The sequence below is a fragment of the Trichechus manatus genome, unplaced genomic scaffold, assembly GCF_000243295.1.
Source record: "Trichechus manatus latirostris isolate Lorelei unplaced genomic scaffold, TriManLat1.0 scaffold00020, whole genome shotgun sequence".
NCBI classification, from domain to species: Eukaryota; Metazoa; Chordata; class Mammalia; order Sirenia; family Trichechidae; genus Trichechus; species Trichechus manatus.
Genome location: NW_004443956.1, coordinates 12,892,184 through 12,911,468, shown reverse-complemented (window position 1 = coordinate 12,911,468; position 19,285 = coordinate 12,892,184). Strand labels below are relative to the sequence as shown.

Sequence of the window (19,285 nt, the reverse complement as noted above, 5' to 3'; positions counted from 1 at the left end):
CCCTGGCCCTGTCCACCTGCCTGGCCCCATCTCTGGCCCCTGCCATGCCCCCAGAACGCTCCTAACTGAACCTCAGCCTTGACTCTGAGCAGCTCCCCCAGTGCCTCTGCCCTCTCAAGCCTCCAACCCTTCCCCCTGGTTGCTGCGTCTGCCCAGCAAGCCTTCTCCTCCCTCTGTTCCTGGCCAACTCCCAATGTCCTTGCTACCCAGCCCCCTGGCCCCTACTCCTGAAAGCCTTCCCCGACCACCCCAACCTGTGCTCACCCCCCAGCGGCCCTATCTCACTGTGTTCTGTGTCTGTCTGCCCACTAACTTGTAGGTCCCTGAGGGCAGAAACTGTCCCCACTTCAAGTGGCTGAGACTGAGCACAGCACCGGCCCCTATTACGGATTTAATATGCTTGTTGAACACAACTTGGCAAGGAAATGGACCCAAGTAACATTACTACTAAGCTGGATCCCAAACAGTGTTTTCATTTCTGAGGATTTTTTTAAAAAGCTCCTTTGCCATCATACACTATCTAAACCAAAAAACCAAACCTGTTGCTGCTGAGTCGATTCTGACGCATAGCAACCCTACAGGACAGAGCAGAACTGCCCCACAGGGTTTCCAAGGAGCAGCTGGTGGATTCGATTGCTGACCTTTAGCAGCCGAGCTCTTAACCACTACGCCACCAGGGCTCTGAAATAAGTAAATACAGCTAGATATTCAATAAAAATTTTAACTTAAAAAAATACTAAATTGTCAGTTACCATTCCCCCAGCAGTGGAAACTTAAGTATAATGCAATGCCCTCTGCCTCTACTGTGGAGGTTATGCCTGCTTGTCTATGATTCAACTTTTTGCTCCAAACTGAAATCTGACAAAAAGTCCTGCCTGGGGGCTCCTCCCTGGTGATTCAGTGGTTAAAGCGCTTCACTGCTAACCAAAAGGTCAGCAGTTTGAAACCACCGGTGGCTCCTCGGGAGAAAGATGTGGCAGTCTGCCTCCTTAGAGATTTACAGCCTTGGAAATTCTATGGAGTCCCTATGAGTCAGAATCAACTCGATGGCAGTGGGTTTTTTTTGGTGGGCTCTGACAAGTTGTGGAGGGCTGCCGTGTCCCTGAGCCAGGGAGGGCTGGCCAGGCTCCCAGCTGGGCCCGCCACTCTGGCTCCATAACTGTGTGAGAGAACAAAGAACACTGACCCTTAGGTCCAAAACAGGAATTAAGAGAGGGCCCCCAGTGGTGCACTCTATGAACCAAGGAAGGGCCCTGGTGAGCCACCTATACAGAAGAGTAGCAGCAGGCTGCTGGACGCAGAAGCGGGGGCTAGGGGTTACCCTCAGGGCTCCATCCAGGTCCCCACTGGCTTGGCGAAGGGCCTGCTTGGCCGCGTGTGTGGAGTAGCCCATTCCTTTCAAAGAACTGATGTTCTCCAGGCGGCGTCTTTTCTTCTCTTTTTCCTCTTTTTTTATTTGGGCCAATTCCTTTAGGAAAACAGCAAAGTCACACTGAGTTAGAGACTGAAATTTCACTCTGTAGAATTCGTGGGGTTGCCGGCAAAGCAGAAAAATTAGAAGAGAGAGGGGTGAGTGAACCTTCTTTACCTATTCCCTCCAGTGAAGAAGCATGTGTGCTAGAAGGGGAGAGGCCTACTGGGTGCCTGAGTGCCTCTCCTGAGGGCTGGCCAGCACAGGCCAGCGCAAGTCAGAGTGGAGGAGAAAAGCCCCCGCACTGGGGGGAGGGCTCTCAGCCTCTCGCCGCCCCCCCCCCCGTATCTTGCTCTAATGGGGACTCCATGGGTCGGGCCCTGGCACCTGCTGCAGATCCACTGACCACACTGGGTGGGAAGGTCTCAGGCGCCTCCTAGGGGCTAGCACTCCCGTGTAAAACCTACCAAATGGTAAAGTGAGCTGGCATCAGAGATAATCTGACTGCGAGGTTCTCAATCCTGTTTCCTGGAGCTACCTGGGTGCTGCAGGAGGAGCCTGAGAACAGAGGCTGAGGGCTCTGGATTCTTCCTACCTCCCACCCAACTCCAATTGGAAAAGCTCTGAATTTGTTTTGTAAACTGGGGTGCTGCATGAAAATGCTGCTAAAAAGAAAACAAGTTTGAAAACCATGAATTTAATCCAATCTCATCATTTTGCAAATGAGGAAACAGAAATCTTTCAAGAAGTTAAAAAGCCTGCCAAGGTCACAGAGCGGTCAGGGAGCTGGGGTGAAGGCTCCTGCGCCCTCTGGTGGCTGCTCGGTCCTTCCCGGGCGGGTCTCACGGCAGAGAACAGCCTCAAAGCTGACCTTATCCCGCTACAAAATTACTCTTTGCTGTACTCCCATCTCAATACATCACTCATTCTGACTTTTATGCCTTTTTTCACACATAAGCCCCATGTAAGCTGTCTTTACCCTGCCCCATCCTCTGCTTTCAATCACAGCTTCTTCCATTTTTCAAAAGGCTAAGAAACATGCATAGCATTCCAGCAGGGAGCGACGCTGCCAGGCAGACACAGGACTCAGGCACACCCAACACTAATCTGACACGACGTCGGAGCCTCAAAGAACACTTTTTTCTTTAATCACAAAAGTAATGCTGTCTAAGCCAGGTTTCTTTTCATCAGTAGATAAACATTCTGAGGAATTACTTTCTGATACTCCTCTTTATAATACAAAGAGTTAGAGGAATAAAATAGACCAAATGACTGAGTATGGTACTGAAACAGTTGATGGCTACAGTAGAGTCAGATCTCCTGTGTGAATTAGGCTCTTAGGTCTGGGCTGAGGGCCATGGATGGTCACAATCACCCCTGAGAACCTCCCGGGGAGGCTGCTGCGCCAACTCTCACAGCCTCAGTATGTCAGCACCACAGCTGACCCCAGTTCTTCAGGCTCACTTTCTTCCACCAGGTGAGAAAGTGGCCTGTACTCAGGGCCATGCTGCATGAACAACATACTTTTAAGAATTATATACTACACTCCGCTCAGTGAGATGATGCTCAAAGTAGAGCTGGCATCCTAGGCTCCCACGCAAGTTTACATTCTAGGGGACACTGTGTCTTCCCAACATTGACCGATCCCTCTCTAAGGCTTGGGAGACTGGCCAGCTTCAGAGATAGGCCCTGAATAGGCTACACTAATGAAGGTAATCCTCTCTCTCTTGCCACAGGCCTAAGCCAATCAGATTGTGGCACCACTCTGGCCAGTGACTGGTTCACGGTGAGAAGCCAAGGATGTTCACTGATGCTTCTGGAACAGTCTATCCCTCTCCTGTATGATCAGATGACACAGATAACACAGGGGAAGGCAGAGAAGAGACAGAAACCATGTCCTCAATGACACTGTTAAGCCACTGAATCAACAAATAATGCTAAAACCTATCCCAGTTCGGGTCTTTAAACTTCTTTTTTTCTTTTTTTTTTTTTTTGGTTTAAGCAGATTTGAATTGGGTTTTTTGTTGCTTTCAACCAAAAGCATCCCAGTAATACACATCCATTGGATAGAACAGTGAGCAGAGTCAACTGCACCATATGCATTATTTTACATGATACAACTCCACTATACTTTTAAAGTGTTAATTCTTCCTTAAAAGTTACAGAAGTGAAGCAGCAACTTTTACAACTTTACTATCTCTCTTGGCTCTTGAGAAGCTTTTGTAGCAAAGAATCAAATACTCTTCTCAGATAGGACAGGAAAAGTGTACAAGAAACCGAAGTTTTCGTTTAGGTTCTACCACATCTTTGACCCGTGAGCCCAGAAAAGTCAATCTTTGAGCCCAGTTTCTTCATTTGTAAAATGAGAATTATTTATCCTAGTGGCCTCATAGGTGGTCACAGGCAGAACTCAGCGACATCATGATTATGAAAATGTTCTATAAAGTATTATACAAATGCAAGGAATGATTATAATTATTTTTCAAACTATCTTTTTAAAAACACTGGCTTTCCAAATGTTATTAAAATCTTATAATCAAACAATAATCAAGGAACAAATGCAGTATCAGCAATATTTGCTTGTCTGTTAGAACTGAACTATTGTTGTTGTTAGGTGCTGTCGAGTCGGTTATGACTCATGGAAGCCCTAAGTACTACAGAACAAAACACTGCCCGGTCCTGTGCTATCCTCACAATCATTGCTATGTTTGATTGCGGCAGCCACTGTGCCAATCCATCTCACTGAGCATCTTCCTCTTTTTCACTGACCTTCTACTTTACCAAGCATGATGCCCCTCTCCAGGGACTGGTCCCTCCTGATAGCATGAGCAAAGTATGAGAAACGAATTCTCATCATTCTCGCTTCTAAGGAGCATTCTGGCTGTACTTCTTCCAAGACAGATTTGTTCATTCTTCTGGTTGTCCATGGCATATTCAATATTCTTCACCAACACCATAATTCAAAGGCATCAATTCTTCTTCAGTCTTCCTTATTCATTGTCCAGCTTTGGCGTGCATATGAGGTGACTGAAAATGACATGGCTTGGGTCAGGTGCACCTTAGTCCTCGAAGTGCCATCTTTGCTTTTTAACACTTTAAAGAGGTCTTTTGCAGCATATTTGCCCAATACAATACGTTGTTTGATTTCTTGACTGCTCCTTCCATGGGCATTGATTGTGGATCCAAGTAAAATGAAATCCTGACAAATTCAATCTTTTCTCCATTTATCATAATGCTGCTTATTGGTTCAGCTGCGAGAATTTTTGTGTTCTTTATGTTGAGGTGCAATCCATACTGAAAGCTGTAGTCTTTCATCCTCATCAGTAAGTGATTCAAGTCGTCTTCGCTTTCAGCAAACAAGATTCTGTCATCTGCATATCGCAGGTTGTTAATGAGTCTTCCTCCAATCCTGATGCCGAATTCTTTTTCATATAGTCCAGCTTCTCGGATTATTTGCTCAGCATGCAGACTGAGTAAGTATGGTGAAAGGATACAACCCTGATGCACACCTTTCCTAATTTTAAACCACGCAGTATCCCCTTGTTCTGTTCGAACAACTGCCTCTTGGTCTACGTACAGATTCCGCATGAGCAGAATTAAGTATTCTGGAATTCCATTCTTCGAAATGTTATCCATAATTTGTTATTATCCACACAGTTGAATGCCTTTGCATAGTCAATAAAACACAGGTAAACATCTTTTTATAGTCTCTGCTTTCAGCCAGATCCGTCTGACAACATCAACGATATCCCTCATTCCACATCCTCTCCTGAAACCAGCTTGAATTTCTGGCAGTTCCCCGTCCATGTACTGCTGCAACTGAATTAGACTATGTAAAATACAAACACACAGAACTTAGTTTTTCATACTCTGTGCCTTTACCTACTCACTGACTTCTATAGCAACACCCAGTGGAACACGATTCAGGAACGCAGTCAGGGGCAGACTGGGAGAGAGAGAGAGACAGGAAACCAACACAGCCAGAGGAACTTAAACACCCTTGGGACCAGCCGCCATGCAATCGGTGCAGAAATCCACTCCTACCCAGCACACTGGGCTCTCCTGCCCCCTCCAAATGCCACCTCAGGCTGATGCCCTCCTTCAGGATACCCCGGTGTTGAGCAAAAAAAGAAAAAGGAGAGACTACATAACAAGAAGATTCCAGAGACTTCTATGGCTGGAGTTTACAGCTAGAAAGGACCTGTGAGAAAATCTAGTTCCAACTTCTTGTACTGAGACGAAAAACGCTCCACTGCTAAAAATCCCATCATTCTTTCTGGACCTCAGTTTCTTTACTATAAAACTGGCATGCTGTATTTGCTAAGGCTCCCTCCAACTACAAAATTCTAACCTTTACTCTTTTTTAAGGTTCTTGTTAACGTTTTAAATGATCAACATTTTTTTACTTTTGCTTTCATAATGTTATGCTGATCGTTCCCATGATCTGACTCACACTTCTCGGCAAGAATGTAATCCTAAATTCTAACAATGTTCTCATGGAAAAACAGTCCCATTTACAATGGTTTCCAGGAATACATCATGATTTAAAAATAAAAGGGAGATGGTTGTGTGTATAACCACACCAACGAGCTATCTGCCACCACAGCAGGGAATTAAACTAAAGAAATTGACTGCCAAATAATTGATGCACTTTAAAAAGACAAGCTTTTCCTTATTTCCCATATTGCAGTGAGAGAGGACCTTGTTATTAGCTTGGTAAAACAGCAAAAGTCAGATTTCTTCTAAATTAAATTAAATCTGACTTGGAGACTTTAAAAAAAAAAAAAAAAAAGAGTTCCTTGTTATTAATACCTACTATGGAATTATCTTTTTCTGTTCTTGCATACCCAAGAAAACTAAGGCATCTCGGAAAATAAAATCTAACTGCCTCAAGCTTCACAACCCACTCAAAGAACAAGGCGGAGCCTCAAGCAGGCAGGGCCAAGCCAGTCCCAGTACCTCTCGGCGGTTGGTGATATGAGTGGCTGCATGATCCACGTTCCCATCACATGCCCTCAGGCCCAGCCGGGCTTCCTGTGCCGTAAATCCCAGCTGCAACAAATTATGAACCTTTGATGGATCGATGTATAGCTCTTTAAAGAGTTGACGTGCCTATAACAGGTGAAAATGTAAGAATCGTATCACTATAGGAGTGTTAAGCTTCATGCAAAGCTAAAGCCTGAAAGAACTTCACACTGTACCCGAGTGAATTAGGATGTGCCAGATTTTAGACAAAAATTCTAAATGAGACCTATTATCAACTAATACAAATGGAGACAGACAACACTACCTGTGCTCACATAACTTATACATAACATAGTATGAGAAAACAGGCTGGGTGTTGCGGAAGGCACTAGTACCCATTATCCCCTTCTTCATTGGAACTTGACCTGTGCACCTGGCTGTCCAGCCCTCACACCCTCCCAGCTCGGTGGGTGGTGAAGTCCAGGCCCATGGGATGTGAGCAGCAGTGGTGGCCCAGCTCCTGGGCCATCTTTTGGAAGAGGCTGCCCTGGACCCTCTCCCGCTCTGTGGCCTGGCCTGCTCACCTCTGCTGTTAGAGGTGAGAGCAGTCACTCTTACCCGTGGAAAGTCGCGGAGTTTTGAGGTTTCTTTATAGTAATGTGAGGGAGAGGGAGAAAGACACATGTTTCTCATAGTTTATAAAATACTTAACTTCTGGGAATTGAAAATAAAAAGCACATGAAAATGGTACAACTTTGGAGTGTTCATTTTCTTACCTTGTTGAGATACTCGCGAGCCTCTTCACCATTTCCACTGTGATAGTTTCGGATACCTTGAAGCAAGTAAAGTCTTAAGAACAATACCTTCTCTTTACCACAATTTCCCTAAAATTAGAAAAAAGAAAAGGATAACTGTCTTGTCTCTAACTATAGTTATATAATAATCACGTTTGTAAGTCCCTTTGTCTCCACAGAGGCAAAACAGTATTCCTAACATTCACAAACATTCAATATTGCTGGTGGTGAAAGTGGGAGTCCCCAGAGCACAATGACATTCCCTGTGCCTCCAGAAGAAACTGTACCAGAACTCCTGTCCCCAGACACCCAGGACAGTGACCCTTCTGGTCAGCAGGGAAGTATGCAAAAACCAAAACCAGGGATATCTTATGCTGCCCTGCAATTTCCAAGCAGAATTCTGCTGACTTGCTGCAATCCCCTTAGAAAAATCCTTATTCAAGTCACAGCTCTTGAGCTATGACTCATTCATGTGAACTGCTACTGGAAAAAATGTCTATTTTCTGCACTTAAATCTTCCATTAGACTCCACAGGGCATTAACAAGTCACCAGTTGGTTGAGGGTGACCACCAACGGGGTCCTGGGACTAGAAAACAGCGTTCTTCTGGGCTAAACACTGCACAGACAGAAGCAACAGCTAGCTAGATTTATAAGACGTTCAACAATCACTTTTACAATACAGCTTTAAAAGAGCACATAGTATGCTACTATCAAATAAAAGCACCTTTTGGCAGCAGTCTAAATCCTTTAAGAGGAATAAACACCAATTCGAGAAATGGACTCAACAATACACAAAACAAATTACAGTAACATACTTTTATGTGGACCAGTCTCTGATGATTTTCTCCATAGCAATTTTTAAAGCATTTCTGGGCCAAGTTTAATTTTTTTTCTGCATCGTCAAGGCATTCCAGTTGCTCCAAGCGGAAGTAGCACCACACTATATCCAGCTGGAGCACTGCATAGTTATCCACTGTGTCCAGCAGTTCTCTGCAGCACTCACTGTGAAGGAGAACGGAAGCGCCGCCATTAAAATGAGCATTACAGATCTTTTTGTGAATGACTAGAATTCTCTTCTAGGCACTGGTGTATTCTCAAAGACTGCTCTAAAACAGAGAAACAGAAATCCCCAGTATTTATGATGAGAACTATATTTATAATCTGCATCCTTTCAGTGGGGAAAAAAAGAAGTTAGGGCTCGGGAATAGCACCTTAATACCATCTACCCTAGCACACAAACACAACACCCCCACCCTTGCTATGCTGGGAAAGAGATCTTGACAGGAAGTGGAGATCTGGGCCACTGGGTCAGAACCACTCAACCAACATGGGCAGACCTTGCCTTAAAGCAGTAGTGCTAACCCTGACTACAAAGTAGAATCACCTGAACATGAGGAACTTTTTTTTTTTTTTTGAGAAATATTGATGCTGGGGCCCCACCTAGACTAATTACAACAGAAAGCTCTGGAGGTGAGGCCTTGACATTGTATTTCTAGAAACTCCTGAGGTGATTCTAACATTCAGCCAAGGTTAAGAACCACTGCTTTGAAGAGACACACACACGAAAATCACTATTCACTAAGAAGGCCTCAAGTGATGAAGACTCTGACCTGGCAATCACGTTCAATCACATTCAAGCTGGGAGGGAAAAAATCCAGAAGAGCCAGGCTTCGATGCCTAGCTGATTTCTGAGGGCCCATGTGTAGGCTAAATGCTACTTTCCAGCTGTGGCAGCAGGTTGAACCCAAGTACAGAGAGAGGGAGAGGAAAGACAAGGCAATAAACAGAAGTCAGTTTGGTCTAGAAAGAAGTGTTGACAAAGATGGACATCAAGATTATTCATTTTGATTTTAAACTGTGATTACATTAAAAATTCAGAATGCAAATCTAGATCTCAAGTCTGAACTCTCAAATAAGGAAAACATTTAGAACCATGCATTATACATTAACATACATTGGTATTCTACTAAAAATAAGACTGTTCTTGTATAAAACCACAAAGGCCACATGCCCTCAAGCTTCCCAACTTGCCTATAAAAATCTGCTCTGAAAGGAAGAAAAACCAAAAGGCACTTGATCAGCCATTGGCCCTCTACAGCAGTGGTCTCCTAAGTGGGCACTTCAGGCACACACAAGACAATCCATGGGGGCACAAGAGAAATACATCAGAGTTTTTATATTTATTGTTTCTTTCTTTTGAAATTCCTATTGTTTGAATGTTTTATAATATATACACCATAATTTACAGACACACACGTGTATGACTGGGTGAGGGCACTTTCTCTGGATCTTCTGCTCAGTCTGAGAACTTGACTTTGAGAGAAGTGAAACTTTGTGGACTGTAGTCTGATCTTACACTCAAGATGACACTGATCTATCTCTAGACATATGCTGACTTCTATGATGGAAGACTCTCCCACCATTTATAGGAGAGCAATGAACATTTTACTAGTTTTCAATTTCTTACATATGTCAGCAGGTTCTTTCTTATTTAATAAGTATCAAGAGCACAGACAGAAATCATCTTATATTAGTTGAAAATAAAATCAATGTGTGCTTTTCTCAAGCTGAACCCAAAACTGAGTATCTGTACAGTAAAGAAACAAGCACAGGTCTCACTTTAAGGAGGTATATTTCGTTGTTTTAGTTTTAAAAATAACTGTTTATGCATATACAGGCCTATAAAAGAGATCAAGAAGTCAATACTTGTGTATAATTATTTTGAAACTATTATGCCTGTATTTGAATCTAATCATGTCACTCAGGAAAATGTTTTTTTAAAGCCTTGTATAAAATTGGTCTTAGACTACATATTTATCAATATTGCTTTGGCTTATGATTTTGGTAGCTTTAATATTTAAACTGTCAGTAAATTTTCATGTTGAAAACATTAATTGAAATAAAATTTAAATTTTTATTTAAATAAAATCAACCAAGCGCAGCTTTAGAGATATTCATTCCATTTGGGCTTAAGCCAATTATTTAACAGAAGTTTATTATGTTTGCCTTACACGTTTAAAAATTTGTATAAAATAAAGGTATTACTTTCAAGAAGGAAAGCTAATCTTTTTTTTTTTTTCTTTTTTCAAGGAAGGTTGGCTAAAAAATCATTTTTACTTTTATTACTCATTTTAAGGAATTGGATTATAGTGTGCCTTGATGTAGTTTTGTTCAGATTTCTTGTACTTGGGGCTCATTAAGGTTCTTAAATCTGTGGGTTTATAGTTTGCATCAAACTGGTAAAAATTCTGACCATTATATCTTCAAATTTTCCTTCTATCCCCCTCCTCTTCCTTTCTAGGGACTCCAGTTACACGTATAGTAAGCTGCTTAAAGTTGTCCTACAGCTTGCTGATGTTCTGTTTGTATTTTTCAATCTTTTTTCTCCGTTTCATTTTGGATAGTTTCTATTGCTGTGACTTCAAATTTACTGATCTTCTCTTCTGCAGTGTCTGATTTGCTTTTAATCCCATCCAATGTACTTTTCATCTCAGACACTGTACTTTTCATTTCTTAAAAGTCTAATGTGGGTCTTTTGTATATCTTTCATGTTTCCATTTAACACGCTGATATGCAATACAGTTATACCTGTTTTAATATCCTTGTCTACTAATTCTATCTTCTGTGTCATTTCTGGATCTGTTTCTATTGACTGATTTTTCTCCTCATTGTGGCTCTTATTTTCTTGCCTCTTTACATGCCTGGTAATTTTTAACTGGAGACTGGATATTTTTATATTGCTACAAATATTGTTGAACTTTGTACAGACTGAAGTTACCTGACAAATAGTTTGATTCTTTCTAGGCTAGCTTTTAAGCTTTGTTAGGTACGACTAGAAAAGCCTTTAGTCTAGAGCTAATTTAACCGTACTATTGAGGCAATACCCTTCTGAGTACTCTATCCAATGCCCCTTAATTACAAAGTTTTCAACTATAGTCGGTGGACATACAAACTATTCCTGGCCCTTTGTGAGGTCTGAAAATGTCTCTGCTTCTTTTGGGTCATGTCTCCCCCAGCCTTGTGTAGTTTCCTCACATGCACATGCTGGTCATTACTGAGCAGAAAACTCAAAGGGGACCCTCTGAAGATCTCTGAAGTACTCCTTCTGGCAGCTCTGAGTCCTCTCAGGTACCCTGTCCTGCAAACACTAGCCATCTAGGCCTCCTGGATTCCTAATTCCATCTCCTCAACTCAGGGGAGACCATGAGGCTCTGGCTGCGTTTCCCCTCCTTGCACTGCAGACTTGGAACTCCCTCTAGGCAGTAAGTTGGAGCAATCCCAGGGCTCACAGTGTTTGCTTCCTCTATCTCAGGGATCACTGTTCTGTACTGCCTGAAAATCATTCTTTGACATGTTTTTTCCAATGTTTTGTTTCAGGAGAGGATAAATCCAGTCATTGCTCCACCTTGGCCAAAAGGGGAAGTCTCATCTTTAGTTTTAAACAGGGAAAAAAACAATTCTTGTTCATGCTACACGCCATACCTCAAGACACTAATAAGCTATTAGCATCCTGTATTACAGAAAGTGTGATGAGACTTTTGGCCTACTTGGAGAAAGTAGAAAACAAAATCAAGTGGGAAAGAAAAATGAAATAACTGAAGATGCACCTACGTTACTGCCTTATATTAGAGTTGATATATACTTTATGGAAAGGGGGGAAACCACACAAAAAGTATGCCAGTAAATTGGCCAGACTAATCAGATCCTCAGAAAAAAGATTATTCTCTACTCAGAAAAGCATTACTATTGGATTATTATACCTACCACTTACTGAACATATTAATATACCATGAGCTGAAGACAAAGTTATTTTTATTCAGGGGTTCCTTGAGACCTTAAAATTATTTCCAGGGTAAAGAGGTTGAGAAAGTCTTGTACAGATGAATCAAGATCAGCCATGTCTTGATAACTGTTGAAGGCTAAATTTTTACATATGCTTGAAATTTTCCACAGTAAAAAGTTGGAAACCATTGTGGAAGGGAATGGAAAATTTTACCTGAATTTTAAGGACCCAACTCACGGTCTGTACCGTTTGCAGTGGAGAGAATGAAAACAACATGAGAAAGCAGCAGAGCCAAAGGCAGAGTACAAGAACCCTGGAAGCACCAAGTCCATGGCTCTAATCATCCCAGCTTTGCCTTTGCCCCTCTCCTCCCAAGCATAGAAGATAATAAATCCCCTTTTTGCTTAAGTTGTTTTAAGGTGGGATTTGTTCACTTAAACCAAAAGGATCTGACCCATATAGCTGGCATACTATAAACATTTCTATTCATCTTCTTAAAGATACAGTATAATAATCTTGGGAATTCACCAAAATGAGAGGGAATACTGAAGTTAACTTTTGACTATTGTCAAACATCAAGTCTATTTTTCAAACATTTAGTACACCACGATTATAGTATCTAAATACCATTTTCCATTCAGAGGAACCAGGAATCCTTGGGGAAATTTCTAATTCCCAGTCTGTGGCAGGAAATTGCCAAGATGAGTCTGGAATACCTTTGGCCAATAGAGATCAGAGACTACAAAGATTACCAGGATCATGTCAAAGAGACTCAGGAGCCACCTGCCAGCCAAAGGTGGGCAATTTGAGCACTGAGGTTTGAAACACATCAAATGTGTGAAAATTCATGAGTTCAAACTGATACTTCAGAAAAAAAGAAAACCTCATTGGTCACCTTTGCAGGATGTTAGAGAAGCAATTCACTTATTCTGAAAACAAGAAAATAAAGGCAAAGAACCAAGCATTGTATCCTGTTTCTCCTACACAAATTATACCTCAGCATTTAACTAAATAGCTGGTGAGGAAAAATATTTCTTAACAGAAAACTCTCAGCTAATAAATGCAGAAGGAATAAAATACCACCTTTTTGTAGCCTCTACTAAAACAATGATCTGGGGAATGATTATTAATGTCTACACAGAAACCACTAGGTAAAAAGCTGATGGGGAACTTCATAATGTCTAGTTCAACTAACAATACATCACACACAAAAGAGGCGATATCCTACATGCTTGCTGTAAAAAGTTTAAGTACCTATGTTGATAAAATTCTTTTCTTTACAGGGAAGGGAGATCAGTTAGAAATATGAAGGGAAAAAATAATTCCCAAATTGGTCTGCACCATAAGTACTATTTCACATTAACCACTGTCTTGGCTGACACTCTAAAGTCTCAAGTGTACAGGGAGGAGGGAGGGTGCTGTGTAGAATCTGGGCCATCTTTCTTAAAACTGGTATTCAGCAAGTACAAAAGTTCCTACCAGAAATATTTGTCAGCGTCCAACAGACATGGCAATGCTATTCCATATTCTTTTCTTTTCAGGAAAGCTCTGCCCTTCTCATGATATCCCATAGCTAACATAAGAGCCTAGGAAAAAATATGGATTTAAAAAAAAAAAAATCACTTTAAATTATAAGAAAACAAATTATATTAAAAGCATATTAATTCTAAAAATCTAACAAAGTAAAAAACAAAAATGAAACAGACCACAACTAAATCTAAAAGCCAAAATTAAGGAAAACATAATTAAGTCTTTATTTTATTTAAACACGGAAACAAAACACTCAATTTAACGTGGTTGATGTGGTCGCACAACTAGCACCTGTCCCATCATCTCCATCAGTTTATAGTATTACCTGTTGCTCTCTATCTCCTTCTAGTATTCTATAAGATCTAACTCATAAGAAAGCAGATAGTAATGCTTGTATCCTTTGTAAACAGAGGGTTCATTTCACTTTCTATTCTTAATCATCAAATTTGTTCTGAAGTATTTGTCAATTAAAGTATTTCCAAAACAATTTTTAAAAGCTGATCCAAAAAAAAATTAAGTTCATTAATTTGTTATAGATTTGAATTTTTATATAATTCAATCTTGTGAAGGTTTTCCAAAAAGATCTAGATATCATCATTTAATATAAAATAGCAACAGGCAAAGAATCACCAACATTTTTAGAAAATAAACATCAATCCACCACTGCTACTGCTATATAGTTCTCTTATTAAAACTTAACTTTAGATCTCAATTTTAAACAGAATAATCCATATAGTGAAGTCTACTCAAAGCTGTGTTTTAAAAACAAAATTACTAAAATGAACTTGGTCAACAGTCATTAGAGCTCTTCATTAGAAGAAGCTACTGGACCTTAGTTCAGAAACTGGTCTCAGGGTCCAAGTTGTAGAACCCTGCTATGAAGACTCCCTTGGTTATGTTCAAAGAGGAAACCACCTCCTACCTATCCAAATTACAGAACAGTTGGGAAAGGGGGAGATATCAGAATCACCTGTCAGAGATTCCCCAAACTACTTAGCACCACTGCCCCCTATTCAGATACAGCCCTTAGGGGACATGGCCCTCTAGTAAAATAAGCCAACCAAACCAACCACTGTCAGAGGAGGCCGGCTATCCCGAAGGCAGTGGGTCACGCCCTGGGACGTGTTCAACATCACTGCCAGAAGACAGCAAGACACAGCATTTCATATCACTCTCTGAGTACCACAGGGGAGACCCACCGTGTGCAAATGCTAATCACATGGCACAGTCTCTGCTTACAGGACTTACAGGACAGAAAACTTTCTTAATCCTTCATAGCATTCCAAGACAAAATAACTAGAAAACTACCTCAGTTTTGACAGCAAATTTAAGAACTAACCATAACCTTCTTATAGTACTTACTTTTCTCTCTGAGGGGGGAATCTGGATTGATCTGCCTGTCTGGTTGGCTATGTCTAAGTAAGGGGTAGTTTCTGGATCCACCACCATCTCAGCTGCAAAAAAAACAAAAGGAAGTTCACTATTCAGTGTTAAAGGGCAGGGAAGAGACAACCTTGAAAATGTCAGACTGGTTAGGAAAAACATCTGAGAGAAATATGACAACTCCTCACAGTTGCATGATTCGCTGTCACCTTTGACTACATACTTTAACTAGTCAGTGAAAGTTCTGTGTACCTCTCTCGGCCAGTATTTCCAGTCCTCTCTTGGTCCTCTGTATTCTTTTTTCTTTTAGTTCGGCTTCATTTTGCTCTTCTTCTTCTACCTGAAAGTTCCTCCTCACATCCTCTTCAGACTGCTTTAGTTCAAGCACCATAGCCTTCACATTGTGTGTCACTCCTTGTTCTTCCAGTGTTTTCCCTGTAAAAATCAGAATTACATATTACAAAAAAAATCCACTACCATCGAGTTGATTCCAACTCATAGCACCTATAGGATGAAGCAGAACTGCCCCATAGGGTTTCCAAGGAGTGGCTGGTGGATTCGAACTGCCGACCTTTTGGCTAGCAATCGTAGCTCTTAACTGCTGCACAAGAAGAACCTTTAAAATTACTGGTCATAAGCCATTCTCTGTGACAAATGGAATTTTGAAACCTGCATTATCGTTTGCAAACTACTGTGCTACTTATCAGGAAGAATGTGCTTGTGTGTGGTTGTGTGATGAAGTGACAGTTGAGCAGCTGTTAAATCAGCCAGTGAAAACAGAAGTGACTTCATGCTTTCCAATGGTCTTTATTCTTGTCATAAGACCAGATCAAAGTAACAAATATCTGGGAATCTACTACAGGAAAGCCCTGCGCCAGGCAATACAAAAGAATATGAGCAAGTATAATTCAAGAATTTCCCTGCCCTCTGGTGGGAGAAATAATAAAGCCAATTCACAGCCATGGACAAGAAGCTGTAATGCCGGAGAGCACTGTGAGAAATAACTTACAGTAGTGGTTAGAAACAAAGATGGCGGCCCCATCCCTTTTCAACTCTGTGGTCCTGAGTGAACTGCTTATCTTCTAGCCTCAATTACCTCATATATAAAGCATACATAAAGGGCCAGAAATCAATGAAACAGAATGAGAGAGAAAATGAGAATATTAACAAAACCAAAAGCTTTGAAAAGATTAATCAAATTAATAAACCTAAGGGAAATTAAATAAAAGATGCAAATAAACACACAAAATGAAAAAGGGGCTATAAAGAGATGCAAACAGATTTTAAAAAATAAAATCCCGTTATGAATTAGAAGCATACAAATTTGAAAACATTTCTGAAAAAAATATTAAATGCTAAAATTGGCATAAGAAGAAACAAAAAATTTGAATACGCCAATAACTACCAGAAAAATTAAAATAGCAATCAAAGACCTCTCCCACCTTCATACTGGTATGGACTAATTTATGTCTCTCAGAAAAGTATGTTCAAGTCCTAACCCCCAGTGCCTGTGCATGTGACTTTGTTTGGAAATAGGGTCTTTGCAGATGTAATTAGTTAAGTTTACACAAGGTCATACTGGAGTAGGGTAGGCCCTGATCCAATGATTGGTGCTTACAAGAGGAGAAAAGATAGAGGTACAGAGGAAAGACGGCCACGTGAAGACGAAGGCAGAGACTGGAGTTAAGCTGCCACAAGCCAAGGAACACGAGAGCACCAGAAGCTAGAAGAGGCAAGGAAGGACCTCCCCTAGAGCCTCCAGAGAGAGCGTGACCCTGCTAACACCTCAATTTCAGACATCTAGCCTCCAGAACTGTAAGAGAATACATCTGTGTTGTTTTAAGCCACCAGGTTTGTGGTACTTCATTACGGCAGCTCTAGGAAACTAATACATATACACATAAAAAATAAATAAACAAATAAATAAATGAGGTCCCATGCTCAGACACTTTTATAGACAAGTTCTACCAAACCTTAAAGGAACTTGTACAACTGTTCCAGAAAGTATAAAAAGACAAAAAGTTCCCTAACTCATTTTATGAAGCTAGTAAAACCTTGACTCCAAAACCAAACAAGTACAGAGCAAGAAAATTATAAGTCAATTTCACTTATGATAAAGATATGAAAATCTTATGTAAAGAATAAGCTAACTACACTGTATTAAAAAACAAAGGAGGCGGGGAGGTGAGGGCAAGATGGCAGAGTAGTCAGACGCTTCCAGTGGACCCTCTTACAACAAAGACCCAAAAAAACAATTGAACTGATTATATATGGCAATCTGGGAGCCGTGAACATCAAAGGCAGAGTTGAGGAACTGGACTGAGTGGCAGGGGGAGGGAGAGACGGTTCTGAAGCAGCAAAGAGTTGCCAGACCTGACCTGGCGAGAGCCTGAGCGGTGATGCAGACAAGTGGCGGTGCTCGAGAGATGCACTTTCCGCACTGGGAGAGACCAGCGCCAGAGAGTCTACATGGCCACCCAGAACCAGTGAGAAGCAGCCCTGGATCGGCAAAAGATAAGTAATTGCGTATGGCCTAAAGAGCAGATAAAAAACACCCGCCTTAGGGAAAAAACTCTCTCCCATTCACCTTCCCGCTCCCTGCTCTGCACTGGGTCCTGGACCAGCTTCAGCAACTGCTGAGTCCCCTGGGCCAGAAGTAGAAGCCGTAACACACCCACAGCCATTCTCCCCGCCTTGGAGAATAAACAAATTAACAGACAGAAAAAATAAACTGCTGGCTCCCCTAAGCTAGGAACCCAGGGTAGGCACAGCTTCTTTGCCTAGGCACAGACGTAAGGGATCCACGAACTTTGACTGCCTTTCCCCCTGCATAGACTTGTGTGGGCCCATCTCAACAACGGAGGCCCTTACTACCGCAGTACAACAGGGTATATACTGGAAGTCTAACTTCAACTGTTTCAGCTGTGAAGTGGCAGGTTCTTGACATTTGAGACTGCTCTACCCATTAAACAGGGTCTTCACCTACCCACATCAAGGGCCTGAGGACTGGTGGCTCCATCCACGCCACCTAGCCACCTGCGATAGGGGCCCATGAATAAGAGGTGCCCACCAATCCTTAGAGCCAACAGCATTAACTGCTCATAGTCCGGATGCAAAAGCCACCCACCTACATGCTCTAGGCAACAGAGACACGCCTTCCTCCTGGACACTTGGGGGTGGCCATCAGCCCCCTGCCTTGCTCAGGGTGTGTCCCCCAACTGCAACCTACACCAATCACCCATGCCTGTCTAGGACTGTAAGTGAAAGCTTACACCACACACTTGGTGGCTATCTACCTGGGTAACTGAGCTGAATCCATACAGGAGGAGTGGGTGGACTCCTGAGCTCACATACCTAGTAACATATCTAACCACCTGTGACAGGACATTAGAGCTTCAAAGGTGCCAATAATCAAACTAGCTCACACAAGCAGCCTACTGGGGCATATCAAAACATAACAAGAAGCTAAACACACTAAGCAAACATAAAATAAATAAATATAATAACTTATTGATGGCTTGGAGACAACAGTCAATATCTAATCACATAAAGAGGCAATCCATGATGACTTCAGCAAGCTCCAAAAATAAAGAAATCTTGGAATTACCAGAGGCAGAATACAAAAGATTAATATGAAGAACACTTCAAGAAATTAGGAAGGAAATTAAGCAAAACGCAGGACACGCAATAGAGGAAATTAAAAAGATTAGAGAAGAGCATAATGATAAATTTAACAGGCTGCCATAATCCATAGAGAGACAGCAATCAGAAATCCAGAAGATTAACAATAAAATTTCAGAATTAAGACAACTCAATAGAAAGTCATAGGAGCAGAATTGAGGCAATGGAAGTCAGAATTAGTGAGGTTGAAGATAAAGCACTCGACACCAACTTATCTGAGGAAAAATCAGATAAAAGGATTTAAAAAAATGAAGAAACCCTAAGAATTATGTGGGACTCTATCAAGAGAAATAACCTACGAGTGATTGGAGTACCAGAACGAGGGGGATAAAAGAAAATACACAGAGAATTGTTGAAGATTTGTTGGCAGAAAACTTCGTTGATATCATGAAAGATGACAAGATACCCATCCAAGATGCTCATCGAACCCCACATAAAGGAGATCCCAAAAGAAATTCACTAGGACTTATTATAATCAAACTTGCCAAAACCAAAGATAAAGAGACAATTTTAAGAGCAGCTAGGGATAAAAGAAAAGTCATCTACAAAGGAGAGTCAATAATACTAAGCTCTGACTACTCAGCAGAAACCATGCAGGCAAGAAGGCAATGGTATGACATACATAAAGCCTTGAAGGAACACAAATGCCAACCAAGAATTATATATCCAGCAAAACTGTCTCTCAAATATGATGGCAAAATTAGGGCATTTCCAGATAAACAGAAGTTTAGGGAATT

At 41.4% G+C, this 19,285-nt stretch overlaps 1 protein-coding gene across 1 annotated transcript in view; it reads right to left on the bottom strand.

Annotated features, from left to right (window-relative positions):
- NUB1 (negative regulator of ubiquitin like proteins 1) overlaps positions 1-19,285 on the bottom strand; it is a 38,860-nt gene that overhangs the window by 4,828 nt on the left and 14,747 nt on the right. The window contains 7 exon segments of the mRNA XM_023727948.1: positions 1,322-1,468; positions 6,371-6,523; positions 7,153-7,260; positions 7,987-8,173; positions 13,434-13,540; positions 14,847-14,938; positions 15,120-15,302. Coding sequence (XP_023583716.1) covers positions 1,322-1,468; positions 6,371-6,523; positions 7,153-7,260; positions 7,987-8,173; positions 13,434-13,540; positions 14,847-14,938; positions 15,120-15,302 — 977 coding nt within the window.